At 47.8% G+C, this 27794-nt stretch overlaps 1 protein-coding gene across 4 annotated transcripts in view; it reads left to right on the top strand.

The window, feature by feature from the left end:
- Nucleotides 1-12422, top strand: part of MIS18BP1 (MIS18 binding protein 1) — a 538190-nt gene extending 525768 nt beyond the window's left edge. For all 4 annotated transcript variants that reach the window (XM_078659687.1, XM_078659685.1, XM_078659686.1 and 1 more), the window contains one exon: nucleotides 11580-12422. In XM_078659687.1, coding sequence (XP_078515813.1) covers nucleotides 11580-11692 — 113 coding nt within the window. In that variant the 3' untranslated portion in view covers nucleotides 11693-12422. The remainder of the gene's footprint in view (nucleotides 1-11579) is intronic.
- The last annotated feature ends 15372 nt before the right edge of the window (nucleotides 12423-27794 follow it).

Raw genomic sequence — 27794 nt, 5'->3', positions numbered from 1 at the left:
GCAGACAGTCGCAGATCAAGAACTGCGGTGAACCTACGGGGAAGACGCCCAGGGCTGACATCGAGAGTCGAGGGTTGCGGTGAGGGTCTAGATTGTGGGCCGCCTGGCACTTTACTACCTGATCAAGTGAGGAGAGGCCGGTAAACCCCGGAGAACGATATCCTGAGGAGGGGGCCCCAGGCGGTGAGGAACTGTAGCCACGAGAGACGCAGGAGGTGTCCGATAGCCACCGAACCATGACTAGAGGCGGGAGCGGGAGCGGCGGCGGGGCCTCAAAACAGGGGACCATCGACAAATTCACGGGCCCGAGTGGGAATTCTGGGGAGGCGGTCAGACTCAGGGTCCGGACAATGCGGCCCTCCTAGCTGTAATTACCCAATCGAGAGATATGCTAGAGGAAACAATTGGGGCCGTTGGAGCGGGCGTTACACTTTTGCGTCAAGACCTGCGAAACGCGGTGGCCCGCATCACAGAAGCGGAAGCACGAATTACTGGAGTAGAAGACGACATGGTGATCCTTAAAAAGAAAGTAGCCAACATGGAGGGCATACAGAAAGGCCTGGCGCTTTGGGCCGAGGATGCCGAAGGACGGGCTCGGCGCAACAACCTACGGCTGGTTGGCTTTCCGGAAGATTGCGAAAAGGGCAACATGGAGGCCTTTCTTACGGACTGGTTGGAGGGCTGGCTCCAGCCAGAGTCACTCTCCCGCTGCTTTGTTATTGAGCGGGCTCATAGAGCACTTAAACAGAAGCCGCCGGTAGGCGAACGCCCGCGGCCGGTCATAGCCAGACTTCTCAATTATCATGACCGAGACACAATTCTTAAACAAGCCAGATTGAAAGAGCCCCTCATGTATGACAATCAGCGGATTATGATATTCCCGGATTACACAAAACTGGTGCAGCAGCAGCGGCGGTCCTTTACAGCGGCCAAGGCCCACCTGAGAAACCTTAAAATCCAGAATGCCCTACTTTACCCGGCTCGCCTGCGGGTGGTCTTTCATTCACAAACCCAATTCTTTAACTCTCCTGAGGAAGTGTTTGCATGGACAGATGAAAGTGTGCGGGTAAGACCTCATACCCCGCCGGCCCGAGACTCGGATTCATCCTCCTCGCCGGCGCCGCCGCGGACCCCCAGGCGTTCGCGTAGCAGAAGCAACTGGAGGTCTCGCTCGTCGAAACGTTCTCATGCAAAGAAGGGGAACACGGAGGACATTGAGACACCGGATGATCCGAAGGTAGATCCATGAGGGGTACTGGAACACCCTGTGTCGGATCGTACACTATAACATTGGCAGGTGGACATTTTCGGTGGCCTGGCTGGAGAAGAGGTACGCCTTCGGGGGCGCCACAACTGTGCGACAGCTTGTAGACTTATAAACACGGGATGCGGGATGGGTGGTGGGGGGAGAACTAAAAGGCCTCTAGTTCGGGGAGGTTTGTCTCTTTTTAGGGGACCAGATGGTACTGTTTATGGGACTGTTGGGGGGGCCCCGTTGGGATAGACAGTCTCAGGTCTCCCGTTGGGGACTAGAGATGCTCTATACCGCGACAGGTACTTCAAGGTTGCTGAGGTATGGGGTGGGGGGCTGGGGGACTGAGGGCAAGTTGGGGACATGTTCGTTGAGTGGGGTGGTATTGGGGCAGGGGAGAGGGAAGGGGGGGGGGGGACAGGAGACCAAGGGAGGGGGGATGATTGAGTTGTTTTGCACATGGTTGTCTCGAATGATGCTGCTAGAGCGTCCGGGCCCAGAATGCCTGCTGCTGCCTACGCTACTGCGTTTACGCCTAGATGGCGGTTGAAAACTTTGAGCAAAGGCCCGATGGGGCCCTAATGAAAGTGATGAGCTGGAACGTGAGGGGCATGCTCGATAAGATTAAGAGGGGTGCAGTGCTGAGGCTAGGGAAGAGAGAGAAAGTGGATGTCCTCCTCCTACAAGAAACACATTTGATGGGTAACAAAGCGTTGGGTCTGCAGAGATATGGCTACAACCAGGTCTATCATGCGGGATTTGTGAGGGGATCTAGGGGGGTAGCGATTTTGGTGCACCGCAGACTGTCCTACACCCACACAAGACAGTGGACTAACCCACAGGGCAGATACGTTTTTATACAAGGGACTATAGGCACCGATACACTAATATTTGGGAGTGTCTACGCTGCGCCCCCGCTCCAATGGGCACTGATAGAGAAACTGTTTACTGTATGGGCTGAGATTCCAGAGGGACTGGCAGTGATCGGGGGGGACTGGAATGATGTCATGCACTGCCGACTTGACCGACTTAGGCCTGGGGGCGACCCCATTGCAGATACTCCAACTAAACTGAGTGATATGGTGCGGGGCATGGGCTGGGTAGACACATGGCGACACCTCCACACCCACGAATGGGAATACTCCTATGTCTCGGCGGTTCATCACTCGTTTTCGAAACTCGACTATATATTTGTTCCGGCTCCTGTGGCAAGGAGGATTGCCTCGGCGTCCATCCTGCCGCGGGGTCTCTCGGACCACTCTCCGGTTGTGATAGAAGCCACCTTAGACAAGAGGCGACAGCCATTTCGGTGGCGCCTCTCCGCCTGGAATCTGCGACAGGCGGCTTACCAGCAGCATATAGGGGCGGCTATTGCTAACTACTGGGGGGAGAATTTAGGCACAGTAGAGGACGCGAGAACGGCTTGGGAGGCCCTGAAACCCACATTGCAAGGGGTTGACATAGCCTGGTGTGCGACAGCGCGCCGGAAGCGGAAAGAAGAGATAGTGAAGGCAGCGGCGGCTGTAGAGCAGTTGGAAACCCAGTGTGGGGCTGCGAGTCATCAAGAGGGAGTGGGGCAGCTGCTTCTGGCACAGCAATCATACACGTCCCTTTTACTGGATGAGGCCCGACAGATCTGGTTGGCAACCAGAAGTAGAATATATCAGTGGGGCAACAAGTCCAGCACAATGCTCCACAGGCTTTGTCAGAGCTCGTTTCAGGCATATGAGATGCCAGCCCTTAAAGATGACACCGGAGCCTCTATTTCAGATCCAAAGGAGCTGGCAGACAGCTTTGCTTGCTACCTCGCGGCCCAATATGCTTTGCGGGAATCCCTCCCGGCAATGGACATTGAAAAGTTCATTAACGACCTTCCGCCCCGCGCACTCCCTGACGACGTGCGGGAGCTGCTCGAGACCCACTGTCAGCGGTAGAGTTAGGTACGGCCCTTGGAGAGCTTAATACGGGCAAGGCCCCTGGGCCTAATGGGTTCCCAAGCGAGTTTTTTAAAAGGTATCACCTCCAGCTGGGGCCACACTATAGGGCGGCCCTGGAGGCGGCGAGAGAAGATGGCCTCCTGCCGGCAGATTCGAGGCATGCTGAAATCGTAGTGTTCTGTAAACCCGGACGACCCCCGGACCGCCACGAGTCCTACCGTCCAATCTCCCTTTTAAATATTGAGGCCAAAATATTGGCCAAGGCCCTTGCAAACCGACTACTCCCATACCTTGTTCACCCAGATCAGGCAGGCTTTATGCCTCACAGAGCGACGAGGCACAATATCAGGTGTGCGCACGTGGCAGTAGAAGCGATGGCTAAGACCGGGGATCAGGCGGCACTGCTACTAGCAGACATTGACAAGGCCTTTGACTCCCTGGGCTGTTCAGTTTTTATTCGCGCTCCTGCCACGTCTAAATCTGGGACCACACTTCATGTCTTGTATTCGGCTGCTATATACCGACCTGACAGCCACGGTAAGAGTGGCGGGTGAGACGTCGGCGACCTTCCCAATAGGACGGGGTACCCGACAGGGGTGCCCCCTCTCGCCATACCTCTTTGCCCTGGCTATGGAACTGCTAGCAGCTTGGGTCCGGATGGATGCGCAGCTGCGGGGTTTTGAATGGGAGGCGGGACCTTCAGACAGAATCGCATTGTATGCGGACGATGTCCTGTTCTTCCTGACTAATGTGAACCGGTCCGGGCCACGGGTCCTTGAGATTATGAAAGTTTTCGGGGAAGTGTCGGGGCAATACCTGAATCCACAGAAGTCCACGCTTTGGATGCTTAGCGATAGCTCCGGGATTGGGGCGTGGGCATCGGTGCTACAGATGGCGGTTGGGGGCCTTAAATATCATGGGGTGTTTTTGACGGCCTCACCGGCTATTGCTTGGGAACGCAATATAGTTCCAGTGTGGGACAAAGTACAGCGGGAGCTGAAGTGCTGGTCTCGTATGCCCCTTAATATATACGGCAGGTCGGCAATATTTAAGATGGTGGCCCTCCCCCGCATGCTGTAGCAGCTGCAGAATCACCCGTACCCGATCCAATCGCAATGGTTCAAACAGGTTAACTCCGCTCTAGGCCTATTTCTTTGGCCCGAAGGGGCGTCGAGAGTGGCTTTGCGTACTTGTTTTTTGTCCACATATTGCAGGGGGCTGGCGACGTCCGACATGTTGTCGCATTACCAAGCTTCACACCTTGTAGTATTAAACGATTGGTGGTATGGTGACAGGGGTGACCCGGCTTACGCCCTTGAAAGGTACCTGATGGACCCAGATACATTACACACTATTCTGTACTCGGCGCGGCTGAGGAGGGGGCTGCCGAGAGCAACACAGGTGGTATTCCAGCTCTGGCGACAAACACTGCGTCGTGTGGGATGGTGGGGGAAACTGACGAAGGAGACCCCGCTCTGGCATAATGGGCAACTGCCGGAACTGGCGTCGCTACTGGGCTTCGGAGGCTGGGACTCGATAGGAATCTCTGCGTTGGGGCATATCTTGAAGGGCACTACGCTTAAATCATTTCAAGAACTCAGTGAAGAATCCAGTATGCCCCGCACGCAATTCTTTAGATACCTACAGTTGAGACATGCCATCACTCCCACACTGGAACGACTTGACACCCTGCCAGAATTCAGCCCGATAGAAGCGAAAGTATTCATGGGGGACCTTGGGGGAGAAGAAAATCTCCCGTATATATCAGACACTAGTCACACATTGCTCCTCAGACCTACAGCCCCTACGAGATCGCTGGATGAGAGATGTGGGGGAGCTAGGAGAAGAGGACTGGCGAGAAGCCCTTGAATCCCCAAGGGGGGCGGCTGTTGCCGTGCGCTTGCGCCTGATACAGTTTAAGTACCTACATCGGGCCTACTATACCAGAGAGAGACTGTGGAGGGCTGGCATGATTGAGTCTCCGATGTGTCTGAGGTGTAGCCGAGAGACAGGTGACCTTCTACACACAGTGTGGGGCTGTAGTGGCCTAGTGAGATTTTGGACGGGCGTATGGAACTGTCTGTCGAATGTGCTGGGGTGGGACCTCTCTCGTACTCCAAAGCTGGGGCTACTACATGTCCTGGAGGGGGTAGGAGGCAACATTTACAAAAGGATTTGCTCTCTCATGATCAAATTATACAAACCTGTATAGTCCTTAACTTGACTTCCCAATAACCATCCTTCCAGAGCCTTAGTGGCACAATCAACAAAATCAGTCCAGTCTTGAGTCTGTCTCTTCTGGGTATCCCTGAACAACAACCTATATTGTTCAGTGGTTAAGCCAAACCCATCAATCAGAGCACTCTTCAGGACAGAGTAGTTGTTAGCATCCCCATCACTAACTGTGAGGAGCTTATCTATACCTTTTTCTGAAAAGGAGAGCCATAACATTGCTGCCCACTGACTTTGTGGTACCTGCTGTACTTTGCAGGCCCTCTCCAAAGCAGTTATCCATTTGTGGATGTCATCCCCTTCTTTGTAGGGGGGCACAATCTTGCTTAGGTTTCTATTCTCATAGGACCTATCTTTAGCCTTAGGGATATTGCTGCCACCAGTGGGTTCTAACCCACTCTCTCGGTGCTCTCTAGCACGAGCAAGCTTCTCTTTGGCCAAGGCAACTTCAAGTTCTTGCCTCTCAATCCTCAGAGCAGCCTCTCTCATTTTGGCCTCATGTTCCCTTCTCTGAGGGGAGGTAATCTCTCTCTGAGCAGGGCCATCAGAGCCATGAGATTGGAGAGATTCGCTGGAGTGGGATCTCCCTATCCTCTGCCTCTGGTTAAGCCCACTTGGGGGTCTTGATGGGGGCTGCCCATACTGACTCCCATGTATGCTTAGGTTAGCCTGGCTAAGTCTTCTGACTGGCACCTGGCTGTTTGTCTCTAGATCAGAATCTTCCTCTTCCACCCCCTCTTCTTCCTCTGGTTCAATAGTATCAGCATTATCATCTGAGGAGGGAAGGACTTCATCTGCACTAACTGAGTCACCTGTCTTAGGTGGCTGTTGAGCATCATACTCTTCTAAGAGCTCAACCAGGAATCTGAGGGTAGGGTTTGAACCCTGTTTTAGCCTTCTAGAAGTACACAATTGTCTCAATTCTTGGAAGGCTAAGGCTTCATATCTCGAAGCAGTCCTCAAGGGATCTACCTCTGCAGGCAGAAAACCACTGGGGTTCACTGTCTGAGACATGGTTTCTAGTGAGGTGTGGTGTTGCACCTACCTACACTATTTGTTTTCCTACAGAACCTTTCTAGGAGTTGTAGTCAGGGTGTGCTAGGCCCAGGCTCTAAGTTCAGTAGAACTTAAGTATACTAAGACTTGTTTTTATATGTACCTATAGATACCTATGTGATCTTTCAAATGATATCTCAAGATTACAAGTGGTAAAACAACAGCAAGCTCTAATCCCAACCGCTGCACAGCAATGTGAGAAGTTGGCCTGGTATATGATGTTCACTATTCTAGTGAACACCTTGCACCAGTCCAAACAACCCTTATGGTGATGGTTGTAAGTCAACCTTGTAGACCAGCTATCCTAGTGGTAGCGTGGACAGAACAGCCTTAGGCTAAAAGACTCGTGAGGGCGTGTAAAGCCAGCTGTTTTACCATATGTAACCCCTTGAATATCAAATGAAAGGACACCACACAAGATTTATATAAAATATATATGTATTTATTTACTAACACACTCCTCTGAACTCTTTATGAGATTAGAGGCCAAAGTACATGACAAGATACTTAGTCAGAATACGTTAAGTTGCACAATTTACAGTTAGGCCCTAGGAGCGAAGCAAACCATATATTAAGAAAGTGGTATAAGTACCACGTCACGAGAAAAGGAAAGGCCTAGGGAATCGCTGGAGTACACTATCTGAACCTTAGTTTAGAAGTAGGAGGCCCACAGGCGGCGCCTGCAGGGTCTTAACACAAACACACACACACACACACACACGCGAGTCAATGCAAAGTCAATGGGAGCTTAGAAGTTAGATTTAGAAGGATTTAGGACACTTCCGGTTTAGCTAGGAGGAAACAACTAAAAACCTAGACACTTGGATAGTCAATACCCTTGGGAGCACCGAAGTACTCGCGTTACCTCACCCACGGACGGCGGGTGCATAGGTGTGAAGATGTGTCGGGTTTCGCCGTTGAATCCTACGGAGCCTTTGAAGAAAGATGCTGCAGGCGACCAGGAGGAAGATGTCCGGGTGGATCCAAGGGTGGATCAAAGATGAAGAGGACCTGAAAGCAGAGGGGACAGAGTCTGGGTCACTAGCCAGTGACCAGGTGGAACCAGGAAGGAACCAGACGACGTCGATTAGCAATCAGGTGCCTTCGTGAAGCTTGTCTTTGCAGCCACGCGGACCAGGAGGTGTTGATGACGACCAGGTGCTGGAGAGGAGCTGTCCCACGAAGGTTCTCGCAGATGGAGGGGTCGACTGCCGGATTGGGGTCAACAAGCCTTGGCAAAGGCAACCCACGCAGGATACAACAAAGGCTTCTGGTGCACACCAGCAAGGTCTGAGGTGCTTCACCTTTGCAGGGAAGCAAGGGCCAGTCTGGAGCAACCAGACCAGCGAGGTGGTTCAAAAGGATTGTCGTCACAGAGGCTACTAGCCAACGGGCCAGCAACCGGACAGCAACCGGACAACGCTTCGAGCAGAACACAAGCAAAAGGGCCCCACGCAGAACTCTTGGAGTGTGGAGGGCTGATCTTCGGTGCAGGTGAAGCTCGGGTTCGGGGTTTCTCAATCCCCAGTGCACAGCTTCGAGGATGCCTCAGGAGCTGCACAGTTAGCAAGTTGCAGGCTTTCCAAGATGTCTGGTCCCACGTGTCTCGTCGCCTCCACGGATCTCAGCTATGCTGCAGTCATGAAGAGAGGGTCAGAGAGGTCTGGAAGTCTGGGTCTTGTCAGGCTCTGTGCTCTGGTTCCGGCGGGAACGTCGACAAAGCAAGCCGTTGATTTTCTGGATGGTGCCTGGTTACCCAGGGTGGTCACTCCTTGGCCACAAGGGAGATTCTTCAGCTTCAGCAGAATGTCGAAGGTCCAGAGTTTCGTGTCAAGTTTCGATTCAGGATTAATCTAAAGTCTCAGGACTCAGCTCCTACCTTTATACAACTAAAAGGGGCTGGATTACTTTTAGGTCCCTCCTATGGGTGGGACCAGGAAGGGGGGTGGTTACACCCCCTTTCCTTTGTCCAGTTTCGCGCCAGAGCTGGGGCTGGAGATCCCCAGCAACCGGTTTGAACCGGGGTATGCATGGAGCACCTAGGGTGCTCCAGGCAGTGTCTCAATCTATTCAGCCCTCCCTGTCCCAGTACACAAAGTCCTGTCTGGGGTGGTGCTCGCACCTCTCCAGGCAGGAAACCTATTGTCCAAACCTCCGTGACTGGAAGGACTCCCAGCAGCAGGAGGTCAGACTTGTGTCTGTGGCAGCAGCGTCCATTTTGTGACGCTGGGGCTCTGGTTAACTTTAACCGGGATAGTCAGCAACAACATGTCTTCGCCCTCTAGAAGGGTGGAATGCTACCCCCGTCGCCAGAATTGGCAAGGGGGTAGTATTCCAAAGCGTATGACACCGTACACGACATGTTTGGATAAAGCCAAACCAAAGGTAGCATTTAACCGCGAGGTTCATAATGCACTTAAGAGTATATGGTATAGCGTTATCATGGAACAGCTATAAGGACATGGTTCCGAAAGCTGCAAACAGGCTCAGCTCATGCTAGAGCACCATCTCACACATAACCAAGCACTCTGCCTCCAGGATTGTTAAGGCCTGCCATAGGAGTGACTTATAGGTTACTATGTGTCTATATATAAGTAGGTATAGGAATACTATACCTAAGCAAGGGTTGATTACACGACCTTGCCCCAGCTGAGTGATCAGCCAGTTGTGCCTATTTGAGTAGCCAGCCAGGGGTGGCATAATACATGCTGCAGCCCCTGGTAGGCCTTGATTACACCTATGCCCTGGGTACACTTCTACAGGGGCTGACAGGTTGAACCAATTCCCATTTGTGTATGTACCTAGAGTACATGGTGTAAATTTAGAGAGAGTGCATCTGGGCTGTGGGTCTTATTAGCAGGCCCACAGCCACATCTAAGTCGAAAACCAGTAAAGCAAAGCAAAAAGTGGGGGTGACCATAGGAAGCAGACCCTACTCTCCTACACACACCAGCAGGTCAACCCGGGAGGCACTGGGACATTGGTGTTACGGCGTCAGGTTCCCCATTCACTTCAATGAGGAACTGTTGGGTCAGGAGGAGACTGGGGCTGGGGGTCAGTCCGGGGAACCCACAGGGGGGGCTCAACCCTTGAGATGCTCTGGCATGTAAGGACACATTTGGTCCACTTCTACTCGGGCTGTGGGGCATGGGTAGAATGGTGTCTTCTGCCGTCGGGTTCGGTGCTGGAGCCACTCGTGGTTGTAGGGGGGCCTGCAGAAAGAGGCTGCAGGTGGCGACTGGAAGTCCAGTCTAGCTAGATATAAATATGGGCTCAGTGCTTGTGGGGCTCAGGAACCCATCTGTACTGTCACCTTCCTTGGACTCAGGCTGTGGGGCACGGGTGCAGAGGCGCTTTAAGGTATCGGGTGGCGGTAGTCATGCACTCGCTCTCTGTCTTTGGTTCTGTAGTAGGTGGGTAAACAGGACAGCTGGGTAACTCGTGATGTGGGTCTCACTGTCTCACCTGAGGTTTCTCGATGTGCAGGTCAGTTTTCCTCGACATTGGTGTCCGGACTGGTCACAACAAGCCTTGGTTCCCGTCAAGGGGGCATGTACCCCAGTTATTTGGCACTGCGCATCTCCGGTTGGTCCTTGTGTCCCAACACTTAAAGGCATGACAAACTAACCTGTGAGAGAATGGTGACCTCTTCCAGGGTGGTTGCAGCTTCGGTAGTCCCGGTAGAGCTGGACGGTAAACAAGATCTTGACTCTTTGGTGCTTGCGGATGCAGGTGAGTAGATTCTCTACTCCAAGAGAGTTTCTCTGGCGATTGGCGAAGCACCGGCAGCCCTACTGGTTTCCTCGACTCTTCACAGCGACAGGATGAGCCGGTTGCCAAATGAGCCCCGGGCAGGGGGTTGGTATTTCCCCTCTCTGGGAACGCCTTGGATCACATATCAAAGACGGCAGAGGCCTTTGGAGCCTCCAGCCTTGATATGTTGATTTACTAGCTTTCCTGGAGGAGGAGGTATAAACACCTCCGCCAAAGCAGGCATTGTTTCTGACCTCTAAGAGTGTTGCTCTCACCTGCTTGGGGTTGGAAGCTCGTCTGTGGTGGAAGGCTGGACTGGACCTGTCAGCCAGCACACTAGAGGGCTAATAGTGAGTTTCAGGGGGTACCTCAAAGGTACCCTCTGGGTGCATGTATTAATAAATCCATCAGTGCGGGTTTATTAATACTGGGTGTTTGATACTAAAAACCATAGATTTCAGTGAAGCCATTATGTATCTGGGAAACTATTTTTGACCGGTGCCCATTACATACCTTAGGATGACTTCCCTGTTCACATGTACTGTCAGTAATAGAACTGGCAGCACAGGGACCCATCTTTTCATGCAGATATGTCCTCACATGTATTATAATGCACCCTGCCTGAGGGCTGTAAGGCCTGCTGTAAGGGTGACTTACAAATATTACATGCTGTGTTGGGGACATAGCATACAAGGAGTGTGCCATGTTGTGTTTTCATTTTTTAGAGCACCATGTCACATAGTCTGCAATGGCAGTTTGCATGAGTTTGGAGCTGGATATCTTAGAGTGGCATAATATAGGCTGCAGCTCCTAGGGACCCTATTTAGTACCTATTCCCTAGGTACCAGGGGTACTACTTACTAGGGACTTCCAGAGGTGCTAAAGGCCTGGTTAATTGGTGCTCAATTGACTAACTTGTTTTGGGGGAAAGATACTGACACTGGGGACCTGGTTAGCAGGCCCCCAGTGCACTTCAGTCAAAGTTGCATCAAATACCAGGCAAATATTGGGGGGGGACTACTGCAACAAATACCCAATTTTCTACAGAAAGAAGGCATCATAATTGCAATTCCATTGCTATGTTTTACAATCAGCGTTATGATATCTATGCACGTGGACGTCTTACACTTCTAAGCAAACAAACTGTTTTATGTTTAAACAGTTTGGTACTTAACTCACCACTTAAGTATAAGGCGTGTCCGAAGAAAATCAAGCATTTTTATCCATGTATTTCAATTTGATGAACCTGAATATATTAAAATTAAGAAAACATCATCAACCAGTGTTCAATTCTTAAGGTGCAAATTGTGAATAAATAATCAGCTGGGCTTCATTTTTTATTTTTACAGGTTTAAATGATACAACTGTAATAGGAAAACTTTTTCAGACAGAAGAAGAGTCTGTACCTTCTGATGAAGAAGAGGAAGAAGATGATTATTTCTCAGATGTTTCAAAATCCTGACTGCCTTATCACTGTGAAAAGAATAACATTCTGAAACATGCATAACCATGTAATCGACTCCTCCTTCTCAGGGAAAATAAGCCCAGCAAGTGCACGTCTGTTATTTGTTTATGATCTTACAAGGAGTATTTCAAAACTAACCTGCCCAGTTTAAAATGACATTTTAACAGTGCAAAGAACCATTACTTGGCTTGGCTGCTGGTTGTACTAGAAGTTGTGTTAGACTTAAAATTTTAAATAAAGAGAAGGTCAATATAAATGAGATAGTGGAAACATTTTTTAATAGTTGTCTGTAATGGCTGAATAGAATTGCATTGAAAATTATTTTAAGAAATATGTGTACATTATTATTGTTCGTGTTAAAATTCTTAGCATTCAAAACTGTTTGAGAAAGAAAATGTCTTCGTATTTCTTTTCAATTTTAAATATTGTTTTAAAGAATGGTGTATTATACTATTGATGTATGTTATGAAATTACACATTTTGATTCAGTCTCCAATCTGTCACATTCAGCATCTGCGGTTCATAGCTCATGGTGAAGGCTCATTTTTTGAGACCTAGTCAGCCAAAAAATGCTTGTTGCTGATATTTAATTTTGTATGTTTTATTATAGCAACTATGGTTTTTGACCAACAACCATGTCTTTAATTCGTTTTGTAGTAGAGGTCATCCTTTTAAAGTGTACATTATTCTAAACAAAAATAAAAGTATTATTTTGTTTGTACCAGTTTTCCAATTTCCCGAAGGATCTACCTCTTTAACTATGTTAATGTTTTGCAAGTTTACAAATATTAACCTATAAACTCTTCGATTGGCTCTGTCTCCAGGAAAACAAATCCTGATACTTAGCACAATAGATCTTCCTGCACTTTTCAAATGAAGTATGGGGACTTAATCTAGTTGAAAACATTTACCGTATTTTCTGGCGTATAAGACGACTTTTTAACCCTTGAACATCTTTTCAAAAGTTGGGTGTCATTTAATAAGCTAGTGAATATAGCCCAAACTCTATATTTTAAAAGGAAAAGTAGGGGGTCGTCTTATACGCCCAGTCGTCTTATACGCCAGAAAATACGGTAGGCTAATAAATTGTGAATTAGTCATGTACTAAAACCTGCAATGAGTCATCTCCTAAAACAAACTAAAGAAGAACTTTTGAAACTTAGTGACAAACTGTTTTTGCAAATAAGCATCCAGTCTCTCATAATGTATATATAATTTCTGTTGTGGTTTATCAATTTATTGGGCATTTTTCTAATCTAGCATACAATAAACCTGGTTTAACATATCTTAAAATGATAAGAAGTTCCTAACAAAATTTCTTCCCCATCTCTAATTAATGCTCCATATAAAATGACCTAGTTTTATATGAGATAATGTACACCCAATTGTGCACTATAATATACCTAGTTACATTATTCAGTATTATCAGTTGACATAAGCAAACTTATAAGTTACTAAAATGTATACCCGATGTTGTATAAGTGGTTAGCCACTTAAATGCCAAAGATGGTATTGACCCTGTTGGAACTCGACTACTAGCTTGTAATAAGCGATTACTACGTAGTTATATATTATTGTCTTATTACAGGTGCTTTCTTATGTTAGAACACACCGATATTAAGAAATGAATGTATGCCACATTGCAGGCAGGTAACACTGATAATAGAGCGTTTTTCTGCCACTGACTGGATTTGTTGTGCTGTAAATATGAAGTTTTGCTGATACTCAAGTTAACAGTGCTCATGGTATCAATATAAGAGGCTCAGTGGGCCCATAGTAATTCATTAAAATCTGTTTTTTTCTGGTTACACTCAAATCTCAGGAGACACCGTGGAGAATCAGGTATATATTATTGCTTCTATTTATGCCTGAAAACTCGAGCACCTTTTTGAGGCAGTTATGCCGCTCTTCTCAATTCCCTTACAGGTCTATTCTAGTTTTGAAGAGAAAACTTGCACCCTTTCAACTTCTCCCTTTGTTTCATCCATTAAAAGCAGTACATTGAGCATCTGCATCCACGTGTTTGAGACCTCTAGTCCTTTTATAAGCCACATTTTTCTATCAGGATGGGGCCACATATTTACATGTTGTATACAACAGTAGAGATTGAACAGTCATTACTACATATGTACTTTTTCCTCTCAACATCACAATATTTATTATGAGCCATGGCTATACTATCTGCGGTATGATATCTTGCATTCACTCTTGCATGTATTTCGTACCGAACCATTTCTTTAGAGAATAACTCAGAGCACCCACTACACTATGTATGTACTACACAAGATTATATCTTCAGATTTTTAATAAAGTTTTACTTTAATCTACATCGGTTATAGTCTTGTCCTGCACAAGTAAAGAATTCTCTGGTACATAATGTTTATATAATGACCTTTCCATAATTTATCCATTAATATGCATTGTGTCTGAAGCAATATATTTTAATAGTCTATTTACACTCATAGTATATAGTACAAAATGTTAGTGCACATAGCAGCATTCTTGTACGTTTCCTAACCATAAATGCCACCAATGTTTAGTCACACAATAATTCTGTCATAAAGTGCTAAATCTTCTTTTCATCATTCATTTAATAACGTGCACTGTACTACTAACAATAAATATCACAAGTTTCCTACATTACTATATCTGACTTGTTAAATGCTAGTACAGATAACATTTGTTTTCTTATTATTAGTTAATCCATTGAATGTATGATCCAATACATCTATGTATTGCACATGTGTCTAACATTTTCAGAGTGCTCTATTCACTACATTCTATTTTTTTAATATCCAGATACTATGTTCAGTAGTCATTTTAAAGGCCTTATCTTTTTCAGTGTGTATCCACATAAAGGCTCCCTTATTCATTAGTCTCTTATTACTTTAGTATGGCTACATTGAGCCAGTGTGCAAATAGGAATGTTAAACAGGTCATATGTCGCTTTCTATTTCATGAGACTTTATTTCTTAACTCCTTAAACTTGCGTTTTTAGCTTCTCATCCATCCCCAAGCCTTCTGGGTTACATGCTCCAAACATGATGACAAACTGTGACTCTAACAGCCCTAGTCTTTGTACTGTCTTACTTCCTCCTGTGTTCTTTTCAACTTGATCTATACCATAGTACTGAAAACGTTCAAAGTTGATGTTCTGTGTCCCTTTCGAATGTCACGCATCCAGGTATGTATTGTCTTTCTGTGTCTCACAACGTGTTTCTTAAGCAGCGGATTTGTGTTGCCAATTAACCATTTTAGAGAGGGATATTCTATTATATATACTACATGGTCTGTTTTACACGTTATGGAACCCTGCTTGCCTATGACATCGTATATCTAGTTCTACTCTCACTTTTTCTTCATGCTTTACTTCTATGACATCTAGCTGCCAGACTTCCATAATTGTACTCTGTGTTATCCAAATTAATATGTACTCATTTGTCTCTTAATGATGTTGCACACCCATGGGCTGTTGCCTGTTGGACCTCTGTCATGTTGGTCAATACCATGTCTGTCTTCAAAATACTCTCTGTTGGACCTGCCAATGTGCATGTAAAGCTGTGTTCAAGATGCTAATCCTTTTGTATTTTTAGGGCTCGGGCCTACGCCACCACGAAGTGGGGGGCGGAGCTTCCGAGCTCTTATGTGTTCGAAAAAAAAAAGAATTCTGAAAGGGGTCCTGCTGGCACATTCTTTAGTGCGCGCCACGTTTTTTCTGGCATCTGCCTAGTGATTCGTCTTCGCTGTGCTGTCTATTTAGTAGCCTTGACGTGATAGGCTATATTTACTTTTCGGCCGTCATTTATTTCAGTTTCATGGCATAAAGTGTGCGGTTACGTGCCCGGCAGACTTATTAATCTTAATTAGGAGCTGTCCGAGTGCCCGTGTAATGCAATGCAGATGGTGGGAGCGCGTTCACCATTGCAGGAGCTGTCAGAGTGCCGCGTTCACGGCGGAGTTAATTGAAAGAAGTTTCCTGTAGCTTCAAGGGCAGTCACAGTACTTTTTAAGAAACACGCGCAGAAGAATACATAAATCCTCAATTACCAGCTGTCCGAGGTGCCGGTAATTGAAGGCAGATGGAAATGAGATTTTAACCTTAGATTTTAGTTCAGTTCTAGTCTGGCTGTCTTCTGTTTCGAATTGCAGCTTCTTCTACAGATGTTTTGACTTTGTGTTATTTTGCAGCAACAGTGTCGTGTTTTCGTGTTGTTGGGTTAAATATTTGTATCATTAGCGTTTTTTTGTCAACTACATTTTATGTTAGTATTATTGTTTTTTGCGTTGTATGCATTAGCAGAAGCTTTTTTTTACCTCTGGTCATTGGTTGTATACATTATGAGGGCAAGTCACACACAAATAAAATATCTGTACATGTTAAAGTACTGAGAATGGGTGCAGATGACTACTTTTTGGAATTTCAAACTTCTATTATATTATAATTTCTATTATGTTGAAAATCTACTCCTTGTGCAGGATTGCAGGAATAATAACTGGGAATGCCAGGCCACATATCACCCCAGCTCCCATTTCTCCAATACATAATTCTACCTCAAGGTCAGCAGCTAGCTATGTGCTGGAAGGCACGCCTGCGCCCCTCCCCCCTCCATCCCAAAATGGTTGCAAGACTTGCACAGAGCCCTCACGGCCGAATAGGGCTTTTTTTGGGGGGGGGGGGCCAGCGGGAGGCTTGCCGTCTCGACTGGGCCCCACGCAGGCAGGACTGAGCAGCTCTTCCTATAAGACATTCACGATTAGAAGCTAAACATTTCCCCACGCAATGTACCCAACCCTCGTGATACCCGAATTTACTAAGGATACCTCCGGTGCAATTAAGGTAACCACACTGTGATTGTGACCCCATGTCATTCTGAAGTCCCCTGCAACGGGCTGAGTGAATGGGGCGTGCAGTGACAGGGGTGGAACGAGAGTTATAATAAGGTAGAGATTTTGCTCATATCGCTCTTCCCCCGATTTTTACTTTTATTAATATGCTGAATATTGTTTCTGATGTTATAACAGATATATCAAGTAATATTGTAAAACGTGCGCAACCATCGCTGTAAGTTGTGATCACTGATGCACATATGACCGAGAAATTGCATACCGCATGACTCCGGTACTATTACTAAACTTTTACATTGTTATACATTTGTAATGACAAGCGGAGACACTGTGCTATGTTGTTATGTCTCGTGTAATTGTATTTGTGGCGGATGCATACATTAGAAAAACTAATAAAGACAGCCCCCAAAAAGTACACTTCAGCACTGGGGAAATGATGCCCAAAGTGCAAAGGTAAATATTTTATTTTCCTGTTTTTTAAATGGAAATCCCTCCTCTCTGCATCGCCTCCAAGGTAGACCCATTCCCTCCCCATTTTCGGAAGGGAGTTACTCCAGCCCGCTACTCCGACCGTTTCCCGATCTCAAAATAGTCGGATTGAAGTTTGTGAATGCTTTCAAACATAAAACTCACAAGGCAAACCACCCCTTCGTCTATCCCCTCAACACCCCTTAAAGATAGTCACCACAGCACATTTCTTCACACTCGTGGCGGGTATATATATTCAGTGCCAAACCCGTTTACACGTGCCAAGATGCCTTTTGTGAATTCCTAGGCAGCATAGGGTACTAACCCAGCAATACAATTAACACCAAGTGGCATATTTACAAGGGGGATATCGCCACCCGAATGTCACTTTTAGCGCCGGTCTGGTGGTAATATCCTCCGTATATTACAAAGCAGCGTTAAGCCACTTAACTTGGCAGGAGCTGACCTCTTACATATGCTGTGGCGTTGCCCTGAGGTGCACACGTACTGGAGCGAGATCGTGACGCTCCTTACGCGCAGCGCTAATGAGCAAATGCCACACACGTGGGAAACATGCATCTTAGGACTGTATAAACGCACGAAGCTCAACAAAGTGCGGACCCGCTTCTGGGACATGGGGCTAATAACGGCTAAACGCCTGATCACCAAACACTGGAAGGCAGCGGCCCCTCCCCATGTTCGACATTGGCGCGCTTCCTTCACTAACTGGGCACGAGCGGAGGGCACGGTTCTTCTTCGAGAGGAAACAGCGGGACTCCGCAAATTCCCCATCGCCCAGCTTTGGAACGACCTCCTAAAGGCATTCCAGCGCGCCTGCCAGGAACGGGGAGTCCCATGAGACCAATGACACCCCCCCCTCCTCGATTGTCCCTATACACTGCGTGAAGCCTCGCTGGACCCCACCTTACAATAGATGCCCCACATCGAAACCTGCAACGATCTCCCCCCCTTTCCCCTCCCCTGCCTCTCACGCTTTCCCACCCCCAGTTTTCCCAGCCAATATATGGGTGTAGGGAACAGTTTGTTTGCTGGTCAAGTTCCCTGACCGGACCCAAATTCCTTGGTTTAAATGAAGACACAGGAGGTAACACGTTACTAAAAGAAGCCAATCACTCGGGACCTCATGACACCTGCGAATTGCGGAGACGCGATACCGCTCACACATCGCAAGGGGTACACGTGGACAACTGGCCACAAACGTGTTACACATGGATAAGACACTCTGTTCGTTGGTCGCTGACATGTCCCTAACGCCCTCTCAGTGATGCAACTGGGAGGTCACACAGGCACCCTACTGCTAAGTAATTTGAAACCTACCCAACATGACTGCGGACTAACCTTGCTGACTACACCTGCTCACTCCTATGCCTCAGTGAGCTATACTAATGCACGCGTCGCCAATACAAGTGCAGCAAAACTGACTCAGCACTGGAAACGCATATACAGCTGATTCCCCACCCCATTTCTACACTACCCACAACTGACTCACACACGACCTATGGGACTTGGGGAAGTTACATACATGAGGCAAATGCTGGGTGACCATTGCGACACGAAACTTGAGGATAAAATGTAAAATCATGAGATCTACCATTAACGTTATTAGTCACCAGATGGCTATACAAACTAACATGTGGAAATCGCCGCCGAACCCCCGGGTTGTCGGCTGAATGGCTGTGTCATCCTGTTCAGGACCTAACAGATAGCTACCTGCTTACGCAGTCTATGTAGAGATGTTAATTGTGAATTGTAAGATAACCACATACTGCATAATAAAGATCTTCTTAAAAACCAAAAAAAAAAAAGCCACTTAACTTGGCTTAATATCACCTTGTGAGTAGAAAGTAGAGTAGTGAGTGGAGAGTAGTGAGTAGAGTAGTGAGTAGTGAGCAGAGTAGTGAGTAGTGAGTGCAGAGTAGTGAGTAGTGAGTAGAGTAGTGAGTAGAGTAGTGAGTAGAGTAGGGAGTAGTGAGTAGAGTAGTGAGCAGAGTAGTGAGTAGTGAGCAGAGTAGTGAGTAGAGTAGTGAGTAGAGAGTGCAGAGTAGTGAGTAGAGTAGTGAGTAGAGTAGTGAGTAGAGTAGTGAGGTGAGTAGAGTAGAGTAGTGAGTAGAGTAGTGAGTAAAGTAGTGAGTAGAGAAGTGAGTAGTGAGTAGAGTAGTGAGTAGAAAGTAGAGTAGTGAGTAGAGTAGTGAGTGGAGAGTAGTGAGTAGAGTAGTGATTGCAGAGTAGTGAGTAGAGTAGTGAGTGCAGAGTAGTGAGTAGTGAATGCAGAGTAGTGAGTAGAGTAGTGAGTAGAGTATTAGAGTAGTGAGTAGAGTACTGAGTAGAGTAGTGAGTAGAGTAGTGAGTGCAGAGTAGTGAGTGTAGAGTAGTGAGTAGTGAGTGCAGAGTAGTGAGTAGAGTAGTGAGTAGAGTAGAGTAGTGAGTAGGACATCACAGGCAGCAGCTGTGCAAGCTTCTTACACTCACAAGGAGACCACAGGCAGCTGAGGTGCAATCTTCTCCCACTCACAAGAAGGACATCACAGGCAGCAGCAGTGCAAGCTTCTTACACTCACAAGGAGACCACAGGCAGCAGAGGTGCAAGCTTCTCACACTCACAAGAAGGACATCACAGGCAGTAACGGTGCAATATTCTCACACTCACAAGGAGATCACTGGCAGTACACACCATATGAACACACTCCATAACACATAGCAACAATACATTGGCATTTACAATGCCATTAGCTCAAACTCAAATAAATCCGAGCCCGATTGCATTTCTAATGCTTGTTTTGTTTATAATAGATCTACCCTGCTATAGTGAGTTAAGCTTTATTGTTCAATTATTTAAAATCGGTACAATATACTATTATTACAATAATCTAAACGAGCAAAGTGTTAAAATCCCACACAACGTGCTACGAACTATAGGAGAGTTTAAAACATTAAAAACAGTTTATCCAAACCAACAGTAAAGTGCAAGTGCATAAAACTACGTGGGAAGTATTGTCAAAGTCTCTCTTGCTTGTTGGCCAGTTGGTTTCTTTTTTGTGAATCCGTTTTCTGTGACAGGGCTGCCCGGATTGATTCTGTAAATTTCCCTAGCCGCGCAGCTATTTGAGCTGCTTTGGCAGAGAAACACAGGTCTGAGGCTTCTTCTGCACCGTACCAGGCTGTAGGACCTGCAAATGGGAAGAACCAGCCGGTGCCGCTCACTGGCTATATTTTCCTGCTCTTTTCTTTGTAATTTAACATATATCCTCGATGGCCACTTTCTTTTACCCTTTTAATAATGTTTATTCCACTGTCTCGTACAAGACAACATTGCTAAAATAACACATTGATCAAAGAAGTTACCAATGGAAATGGCTCAATTTTTACTTCTTAGGAACCATTTAAGAGACTAATCTGTGCAGTTTATTCTCTAAACAAATAGGTTGGCAATGTGATATCATGAATTACAGGAATGACTCACTCACTGAATACAGCTATGTATTCTTTTTAGGTGATGTGTCTATTATAAACAAGGAATAAATAATCTGTTTAGCTTGCTCATACTACAATATGCTATGTACATTTCTCATAGATACCTGACCACACATTTGTGTTGTCAATTGCGTATCATCAGGTGTGATGCAGGACGTGCCTCGCACCTCTCTATGTAGCTAAACCTGAAAGATATAAATATAATTTCTCAGCGACAACTCAAGCATATTTATGTTCATATTATTTTGTTCAGATAAGTATGTAGACGTTGCGCATAGGTAGTGTTTACTTCCCTCAGTTCCATCTTTATGATGCCTGCTTGTGTATAAAGAGCAGTCATTAGAAATTAAACATGAGATTTTTGTATCACATTATTGCATTGATTTGTTTTACGGAAATCAGCACTGTTTCTAACATATATTTTTGGGCGGCACCACATGGGGGGGGACAGAAAGTATTGTATATGTAGCTGACGTATCCGGGGTCAGTCTAACAAGTTTGGCTGGGTATCACAACTGAATATTATAAATAACTCCAGGAATCCTAAACGTTTGTGTTGTACACAGATGACAAAAGGGGTATCTGAAATTGAGAAAAGATTGTCAAAATAAGTTTATTTTTCCCCCCTTTTCACGGAGGAAGAATTGGAGGAAAATCTTAAGGATCCAGCTGGCTTAATGTTAAGTGAGAAAATAAAATATTAGCAAATATGAATGCAGGCACATCAAATGAGAGGCTACGAATCCAATAAAAAGACAAGTTGGAGATACTTTAAAAATGAATGCACAGAAAACTGTAGGTGATGTGAATCATTTTCCTGTCTAAGGGACATAGATGCGAGAGGCCTACAAGGTCTCCCTGTCTTCACTGTTCGCATCTGTGAGAACCCCCCACCCTAAGAATTTGGAACTGTGACTGTGTAATGAACTTGCCAGAATCCTTAGGGCACTAAGGTCTTTAGGGAAGTGTCTTGTACTGTACAAATTATGTTCATTATGCAGTAACAGAATCTCTCAAGCAGAGGAAGCAAACTTGTGATAGCACTCTTAGCGCCGGGTTCTAGTTTCACTGTTTTTCTCTGGCCTTTTAATGTATATTTGTGCCACACTAGATGGTGTAGAATTGCTGGACTAGATTAAGATACGAACTTCAAAATATTAAAAGAGAAAGGTCAAAAAATAAGTGTAGAGCTAAAGCAAGAAAATAAGGTATGTTCACAGAAATGAAAGAAACAATTAAACTAAGAAAATTCTTGTGTGACAGAAAAAAATGGCTGTCCATGGGGAGGTGCTCATCTTCGAGAAATACTTCGACTATATGGAAAAGAAATACCACCGTACTGAAATAGCAGAATTAAATCCACAAACACCAGATCTAAATCAGGCTTAGATACTGAACTGAAGAATATGAGCAATTCCCCAGTAATAGAGAGGTGGGCGAGCATTTACTTTTAGGTGCTCTCTCCCCCAGCAGCTCCGCTGTTGTGCCGCTGCAACTGAGAGGTGGCTGGTAGGTGTTTGAGCCTTGCCTCTGCTGTGTCCACTGTTGCCTGTCTGCCTCGTTGTACCCATTTTAGCCTGGTGACTTTGGCTGTCTGTTTTGTAATTATCTGTAATTGTTACTGTGCCGCTTTGTGCCCTTTTTATCCTTGTGTCTTTGGCTGTCTTTACTGTAGTTATCTGTAATTGTAACTGCTGCGCCTGTTATCTGTACCCTTGTTTTCCATGCCCGTTCTCTTGCCTCCGTGTTCCTGCCACTGCTCCCCCGTGGCCCCTCCCCCTGCTGTCCCCACTCCTGGCTCCTAGCTGAGCTTCCTTCCCCCTTCCCTATATAGTGGTGAAAGCGCCAAATGCAAGCCTGTCTTTGCCCAACCAGCGCCAGGGACCCTGGATCCCCGAGCATCCTCCCCTATGACCCAGCTGCCCTCCTCGCACCCAACCCCGGAAGAACCAACAACTACGAGCTGTCGACGCCGAACACCGCCCATGGCCAGTTCTGGCCAGTTCTCCTGCCATCAGACCTTTACCACCAACTGCACTCCCACGGGCACCACCCCCACATGAGACGCCGCACCACCGAATCCCTGAAATGCATCCTCAACGGGCGCTCCCTGCACAGACACACCATTGAGATCTGGGGCCTCCTTGACACCCTCTCGCCAGACGTCACCTTCTTCACAGAAACCTGGACCAACGCTGTCTCCGCCACCCTTCCTCTCAGAACCCACAGAGATCAACTGCGGAGTACCCTGACGACACCTAGCTCATCCTCTTCCTCACCAAAGACCCCGTCACCACCAGACTCCGCTTTCAGGAAGGTATGAAGGACGTTGCATACTGGATGTGCAGCAGCTGCCTGAAGCTCAACTCGGAGAAGACAGAGGTCAATGCCGTCGCCTCCACCTGCTTCAACACGCTCCACATCCTTCGCAAGACCTTCAAATGGACGCCCCTCCACCCGAATCAAGAAAAAACATCACCCACGCACTCATAACCAGCAGACTAGACTACGGACACTCCCTCTACACCAGAATCAACCAGTCTCTGCTCCGCAAACTGCAGACCATACAGAACACCGCAGCCAGACTCGTTCTCGGCATCCCTCGATAAGAGCACGTCACCGAACACCCCTTCACTGGCTCCCCGTTGAGAAGAGAATACCCTTCAAGATATTTACCCACGCCTTAAAATGCCTCCACAACACCAGACCCCAATACCTCAACGAGAAAATCTCCTTCCACCTACACAAAAGAAACCTCTGATCCACCTCCCTCGCCGAAACCCCACGCATTCGCACACCCACAACGGCGGAAGGACCTTCTCCTACATTGCGGCCAAGATCTGGAACGAGCTCCACATCGACATCAGACATGCCGTGCCCCCTCTCTGAATATATTCAGGAAGACACTCAAGACCTGGCTCTTCAACTCAACGGAGCTGGTTACCACCCCTCTCCCCTCCCCCAGTGCCTTGAGCCCCTCGCCGCCGTTGTCAGACAACACGGACTCAACATAGTCTCCTACACTGACGAGAGCCGGCTCAACCTCTCCCTCACCATACCCGTAACCACCAGACTCCGCTTTCTAGAAGGTATGTAGGACGTCGCATCCTGTATGTGCAGCAGCTGCTTGAAGTTCAACTCGGAGAAGACAGAGGTCCTCGTCCTCCGATCCTCCCCCACCACCTGGGACAGCACCTGGTGGCCCAACGACCTCTGCAGCCGGCTCACCCCCACTGACCACTGCGGAAACCTCGGCTTCGTACTTGACTCCTCCCTCTCCGTGGCCCAACAGGACAATGCCGTCGCCTCCACCTGTTTCAACACCCTCTGCATACTTTGCAAGACCTTCATATGGATCCCCCAAATCAAGAAGAAAAAAACGCCACCCATGCATTCATAACCAGTAGACTAGACTAGGGAAACGCGCTCTACATCGGAATCAACAAGTCTCTGCTCCGCAAACTGCAGACCATACAGAACACCGCAGCTAGACCCATTCTCTGCATCCCTCGACAATAGCACATCACCCAACACCAGCGAGACCTCCACTGGCTCCCCGTCGAGAAGAGAATAACCTTCAAGATACTTACCCATGCCTTCAAAAGCGTCCACAACACCAGACCCCAATACCTCAACAAGGAAATCTCCTTCCACACACCCAAAAGAAACCTCCGATCCGCCAACCTCGCCCTCCCCGAAATCCTGTGCATCCGCAGAGCCAGAACAGGCAGAAGGGCCTTCTACATCGCAGCCAAGACCTGGAACGAGCTCCCGGTCAAAATCAGATGTGCCCCCTCTCTTAACATTTTCAGGAAGACACTCAAACCCTGGCTCTTCGACTGAACAGAGCTGCCTAACCCCCCCCTCTCACCTCCCCCAGTGCCTTGAGACCCTCACAGGTGAGTAGAGCACTTACAATTCCCTGATTGATTGATTGATTGATTGAGATTAGTATTGTCTATTGGAAATAAGACCAGGTAACTGGGTAAAAACAAAAGGAGATCACCATCTGTAAAAGCAAAGATAAGTAGCGAAGAAGGCAACAAATACTGAGAAAACTAAAGAGACAAATCAAAGTCAGGCAGCAAATCTTTTGCATATTTGTTTGCTGCATCCCTGTGCTTTTGGATCTAACAATTGGCACAAACATTGTGAAAGTATAGTTAATTTATCGGATTGTGTTTTAATGAGGATGAGCTTTATGCTTTGGAACTGGGGTAATCATTCTGCTCAGTGAACCATTTTGATCATATAAATGCATTGATTGACACCTATAAGTATGTCGGGAAACTTAAACTGATTAAACATTTTGCAGTGAACGTTGTAAGTTAATGCAAGGATACACACAGAAAAACAACTGATTTTAATGTTGCTTATATTGTACAGAAACGTATGTATTGTGCAAATTATAAAACTAAAAGCAGAACCTTTCAGATGAAGAAGGTAGGGTTGGACTACTGCAGATCTTGATAATTGCCAACCTAGTGTACTCAAAAAAAGAAAAAGAAAATTGTCCTGAATGCAGCCTGTAATACAGAAGGTGTCTTTCAAGAGGCAGTTGTGGTGGAACTGAGAAAAAGTTGTGAGAAAACAGTGTAGAGCCAAATGCAATGAGGTGACTAAGGAGCAACAAAAAAGCCATTGAACCTCTATGTAAGGCTGAAAATGTAACAATAAAACCCTCAGATGGAGGTAGAAGGAGGCAAATTAGGTACTTTATGACCACCTTTGTGTGCCTGTTGAGACCTGGCCTGGCAGTTCGGGCTGAACTGTTTCCATAGGGAGCAGGGCCAAGACTGATTTGCATATGGCTGGGTCCAAACTGGGGTGGCATGGTGAGCAAAACAATGGATTAAACCCAGATCTGTGATTGGGGGTGAATGTTTGATTTGTTCAGCATTCTGTCCATTATTTTTTCTTTTCACCTTTGTGTATTTTATTAGCAGGCCCACCTCACTCGTGACACCTCTAGTGGATGGGTGTGGCGTGTGTGTGTGGCTAGCCCTCAAGGGAGACACTACAACGTGTCTAGCAGGATATTACATTCCTCCCAAACTATATTAAAACCAAAACAAGTCCAACCTGTGAAAATAAAACTATGCACACAAAACACCACTTAGTCTCTCAGCCTCAAGAGGCAATCTGCAGGACAACGGTGGACAGGTGCAGCTGGGAGCACATGGGCATCTCAACACATGTCCATAATTTAACCAGCTACCACTGGGCACGAACACTGTGTAGACGAAGTCCAGATTCTTTGGCAGCCTGTCAAACAGTTCAAACATGGTGCATCAGGCGCATCAGTTGTGCCCCGTTGCAATGTCTTCTCTTGGGGCGTCAGGGCACTATGATGACAAGTCTTGCTAGGGGAGCCTCAGTCTCGTGGTGCTTTCCAGGTGCAAGGCTACACCCTGGTGATGAGTTGCTCCTTCGCTGGATTGGGAGATGCACATGGCAATGATGTGGTTGCTATTAGACCTGGACATCTGATAGAGACTACTAGCCGCAGATTCCTTAACATAGAATATCCCCAGGCGTGAGACTGGACCCGGAAAACTTTCTTGACCAGCATTCCTTCGCGCCGGGGGTGGGCGGTGTCATGCCACTCCTCCCGACGCCCTCCGCGGGCGTGACGTCAGCAAGGTCACATAAGCCCAATCCCGGCGGGCTGTCGTCAGTTTTCTTCTTTTCTGCATGTAAATGGAACCCGAATCTTGTCTCCTGGCCTGTTTCAGGCCTCCCTTTTTCGCCTTTAGCGTTTTTTACTTGAGAACAGTGGGCGAATGCCTTTGGGCTTCAAAACGTGCTCATGGTACATGCGCCAGATGTCAGCTACGGATCCTCACTCCATCTGCATGTGGTGTTTGGTGGAGAACCACGACTCCACAGACTGTGAGGCGTGTCAGCAAATGAAATTGAAGTCCCAGCGGGAGCACCGGATGAAACTCCTTTCGGCATGATTGTCTAGGTCGGCATTGTCACCGCGTCCGGCCCCTACGGAAGGCTTCAAGAACCGCCGCCTGCGTCTCCGACATCGTCCTTCTCCCAGGCCGCAAGAGCGTCGCTCACCTGTTGGTAAGTGTCACACTTTGTCCCTGGTTCTCCGCAGGTGGTGCGGCCCCGCGCAACTCCACCCTATCCGCCGTTTCCCAGTGCGGGGGCGACTAGAGCCCAGATGGAGGCCTATGCCGCGGCCTTGCAGGCCTTGTTGGCTCCTCCTCCTCCTGGGACGCCCACGGATCCCTTACAGCGTGTGGGGACATCTGCGGCTCCTGCCCCGGCGCCGACAGGTTCGGCTCCAGGTTCGGAGGATGTGGTGCCGTCGGGGTGCGACCCTTCGGGGTTCCCTCCTTTGGGCCACAGCGCCTCTGCCTTTCTGCAAACCCACGCGGGGGTCCCAGTGGTGTCGCGGGAGGTTGCCGGTGCTCGGGTGTGTCCCCAAGTTCCCCTCGGTCCTTTGGGCAGGCGGCGGCCTAGTCCAAGGTGACGCCGCTCAGGTGCCTGCGGTTGCTGGCCCTGGTGGCACGCAGGGGCTGGCTAGGGGTCGGGCGTGTACTTGATCCTCCCCTCAACCCTCCTCGCAGGCGCTACCCGCGGTGGGAGTCGGGTCGACACCTTTTCAGCGCCGTTCCTTAGCCACCCCGGCTCCGGCCCAACCATGGTCTCCTGCGCCGCGCATTGTGGTGGAGATCGTTCCGGCGTCCCCTTGGGAGCCGGTCGACGTCGACCTGCCCCCAGTCGCGGACTCTACGGCGCCAGGCCGGCGTCAGATTGATGATTAGTCTTCAGACGCCCCTTCCTCTCCAGAGGTTTGGCAGTTGATGGTTTCATCTTCTCTAGATACGGGTCGCCGGGCCGTGGCTTTTTCCCTGGCGTTGTCAAAGGACGGCTCCTCGCTGTCACTACGACCACAGTCTTCGCTGGAGACGCCTAGGTACCCCATTCCTCGGTCCCTTTCCCCCCTTTCCAGACTTGGCCTTTCCTTCCTTCGGTGGGACTGGGGGACGGCCACCTTAGCTTGCAGCCGTCACCCACAGAGGAGTTTCTTTCCCCACCGCGGGGCCCTACGGAGGCGGGTGCTGCCTTCACTTGGTTTGTTTCCACTGCGGCTGGAATCTTGCACATGGGCGATCCCGCTGCCCATTTCCCTACGATCGTCTTCTGTAGGTCCTCCCATCAGGGTTCTGTTGTTCGGGAGATGCTTCTCCCCTTCGAGGCTTCGCTCCACACTTAGCTTTTGGGGGCGTCCCGCCACAGGGTACCTGGTGCCCTAACACCTCCTGCACTGCCATCG

The sequence above is a fragment of the Lissotriton helveticus genome, chromosome 9 (assembly GCF_964261635.1).
Source record: "Lissotriton helveticus chromosome 9, aLisHel1.1, whole genome shotgun sequence".
NCBI classification, from domain to species: domain Eukaryota; kingdom Metazoa; phylum Chordata; class Amphibia; order Caudata; family Salamandridae; genus Lissotriton; species Lissotriton helveticus.
Note: the sequence above shows the minus strand (reverse complement) of the source record. Positions and strands in the feature narration are given on the sequence as shown.